The 3,112-nt window shown below is 38.5% G+C and overlaps 1 protein-coding gene across 1 annotated transcript in view; it reads right to left on the bottom strand.

Moving 5' to 3' along the window:
* The window catches only part of LOC104964167 (alcohol dehydrogenase class-3 chain H-like), a 4,296-nt gene extending 1,769 nt beyond the window's left edge, over nucleotides 1-2,527 (bottom strand). Inside the window, exons 1-4 of the mRNA XM_010792887.1 lie at nucleotides 2,497-2,527; nucleotides 1,879-2,139; nucleotides 1,546-1,678; nucleotides 679-817 (exon numbers count right to left, since the gene is read on the bottom strand). Of these exons, the coding sequence (XP_010791189.1) occupies nucleotides 679-817; nucleotides 1,546-1,678; nucleotides 1,879-2,079 (473 nt within the window). The 5' untranslated portion in view covers nucleotides 2,080-2,139; nucleotides 2,497-2,527. The remainder of the gene's footprint in view (nucleotides 1-678; nucleotides 818-1,545; nucleotides 1,679-1,878; nucleotides 2,140-2,496) is intronic.
* Nucleotides 2,528-3,112: the final 585 nt, after the last annotated feature.

The following is a 3,112-nucleotide window of genomic DNA, read 5'->3' as shown; positions in this document are numbered from 1 at the left end:
TGACAGCTTCAAGCGTATGCAATAACAACCTTTAGATCAGGAGGTGTCAAACTCAAATACAAAGTGGGCCAAAATAAAAAAATTGGTACTAGTCGAGGGCCGGACTGGTTCAATGTTTATTGCAAAACTTATTGAAATGAACTTTAAAAAAAAGTGCAAGAGGAAAAATCCATGTAAACTCAGTGTGCTGCTCTGTGATGCTAGTTCAAGCCAGATACTTGGCATCTCATCTTGGGTGCAAGTTCATCAATGTTTGGGGTCAGGCTCTGAGCGGAGGAGATCCTCAGGATTAAGTGAAGGTGTGCGTGCAATATACCATATCTAATAGTAATTAGAAATTATCCTGCGGGACGAAATTAAATCCACCACGGCCCGGATTTGGCCCGCGAGCCTTGAGTTAAACATGTATGTTTTAAGGGAAAGAAGCATTTAGATGTTCACAAAAACACAGCAGAGATAAGCAAAATATAATTACAATTGAATGTTGATTCTTCATCTGTCTGTAATGTTAAACTGTTTCTACTGTGGGTGTAGTCTCCTCTGGCCAAAGATTGATTACAGTGCGGATGCTAAAAAAAAAATGTTTTTAAAAGATTGTGAGTAATACAAGGAGTCCCAAACACTCTCACTTCCAGAAAAACTTTTAAAACGAGTGGCAGCAAATAAATCAGGTCTTACCCTTTCCCTTTTTTCAGATGATCAAAGGCCACATTGATTTTCTCCAGTGGGAGTTGGTCGGTGATAAACTCATCCAGCTTCAGCTTCTCATTCATGTAGTCATTCACCAGTTTAGGCACATCCTCCACACTCTTCCAATCTGAAGAAAAGGATAAAAACTCATGAACCACTACATAGTGGAAGTTAATAAACTCATAGAAAAGCTTTTTTCCCCCCTCTTTTGGATACCTTTTTTGTAAATTATATAATCTACCAGCATCTCCTTAGTGAACTTGTTGTTGCAGGCTTGAGTGAATCAAGAAGAAAGACTTTACTTTACAAGCTGAAACGTAAGATTAACTGAGAGGTATATGGCAATTTAGATGACCATTTTATTCTTGGAGTCATTATTTGGTCAAAAGTCTAAATATTTCACTGGTTATATCTTTGTTTTTCTGATTTATGTAATTAGAAATGTAATACTTGGTGATTAGACAACACTAATGATTTTAAGACATCACCTTAGTTCTCTGAAAACTTCTCTTGTGATTGACCTACTACCGTTGTTTAACTATTAATATTCTTACCAATTATGAACACAAATCATTAATTAAAGCCTAAATCAAAACATTAAGACCCAAACAAAACGTTTCAGTTTACATTTGCTAACATCAACTCTGCCCTAGAAATGCGACGGCTGAAACAAAACATTTTATATTTGAGGGTGGATCTTGACTTGTTCAGTCTTCATGTGAACAATGATATTTCATTTTAAGTGTTCACTTATCCTTACATTTCTTTATCATGCCACTAACAAACAATTGTTGATGAAGCATTGGCAATTGTTTTCCTTGAAGTAACAGGCCTTGTAACTTATTTTAAATTCACCTCCAAAATAAGTCCCCTTCAAGGTGCGTCCCATCAGGATCTTTTCAACCTTGATGTTTATTGCCTCAGACTCCGACCATCCGACAATGACACAGGTTCCCCAGGCATCTCTAGTGGACTCGAACGCAGAGGTCTAGGAAAACACACAGAAGCCATTGTGTCAAATAATACTCCTTTTAAAATGTATTAACAATAATCAAATTAGGATCAGTGCATACTTTTGACACACTTCTTATCAAACAATGTGTACATGCTGTATTACAAACCAGCTTGTAGTGAGAGAGTACTGATTCCCACATGATACCTACTCTACATTTAATCCTGTACACCCACCATAACAACTGGACTCCCGACACACTCCAGAGCGTAGTCCACCCCACCGCTTGTTATGTCCAGCAGAACCTCCTGAATGGTCTTGGCATGATCTCTGGGGTTGACACATTCAGTGGCTCCGAACAGTCTGGCTTTCTCAAACCTCTCTGGGTTTACCTCCACGCCAATGATCCTGCTGGCCTTAGCAGCCTGGCAGCCCATGATGGCCGCCAGTCCGACAGCTCCGAGGCCAAACACGGCACACGAGGAATCTGCCTCGACCTGGATGCACACAATGTGGGAGTCAGTCAACCAAAAGCTGTTTAGGAGACATCTGATGAGACAGCTTTATCATGTTCAGAGATAACTTTCATATAAGTATACATTTTCTTAACACATCGATTATAACATTTGTATTTATGTTATCTTTAATAGGTCGATTTTAATTTAATGCAATCATGTTTTCAAACCTAAAAACATACTGTATGTCAGATTTGTTTAAAGGTCCCATGTCATGCTTTTCTGGTTATTACCCGTCCCCTTGTGTGTTATGAAGGTTTTTCTGCATGTGAACGGTCTGCAGAGTCAAAACCCTCAAAGTACACCCTGTAGGGAGTAAAACTCTAACACAGAAAATACCTCCCCAAAACGCCTCGTTGAAGATACTGTCCATTGATTCTTCTTCTTCTTCTTCTTCTTTCGTGTTTATTGGCGGTTGGCAAACCAACTTGTAGGTGCATTACCGCCACCAACTGGACTGGAGTGTGGAAAAGAGACTAAACAGAAAACAATAAACAAAAGAAACAAAACAAAGAACGAAAACTCTAGATTATTTTAAATTTATCAAATTTTCTCTTAGAAACTTAATAATCTCACAATATATATTGCCTGATGTTTTCGCTAACAGTCCTGATAGCGACAAGTCATGGAATTTTGCTTTCTTTAGTGTCTGGAAAAACTAATTTCTCTGAGTACTATATTTCCTGCAAAGCAGTAAAACATGCTCAACAGTTTCTGGCTGGCTACGGTGTATACACTTTCCGGTTGGATGCTTTCCTATTATACTTAATGTATGATTGAGAGCTGTATGACCTATTCTTATCCGAGAAATGACACTTTCCTCCCTTCTTTTAAACCCCACCTTCCTTCCATCCCCCACATACCTTTGAATTTTATAAAGATGTCTTCCTGTATCACTAAGGTCCCAATGATCTTGCCATGTTGTGCATATTTCTGTATGAATGTTTTAACCTCC

This window comes from Notothenia coriiceps, unplaced genomic scaffold, assembly GCF_000735185.1.
Source record: "Notothenia coriiceps isolate Sejong01 unplaced genomic scaffold, NC01 NC01_scaffold00036792, whole genome shotgun sequence".
NCBI lineage: Eukaryota > Metazoa > Chordata > Actinopteri > Perciformes > Nototheniidae > Notothenia > Notothenia coriiceps.
The sequence above is the reverse complement of the archived record's forward strand: the minus strand, read 5'-3'. Positions and strand labels throughout refer to the sequence as shown.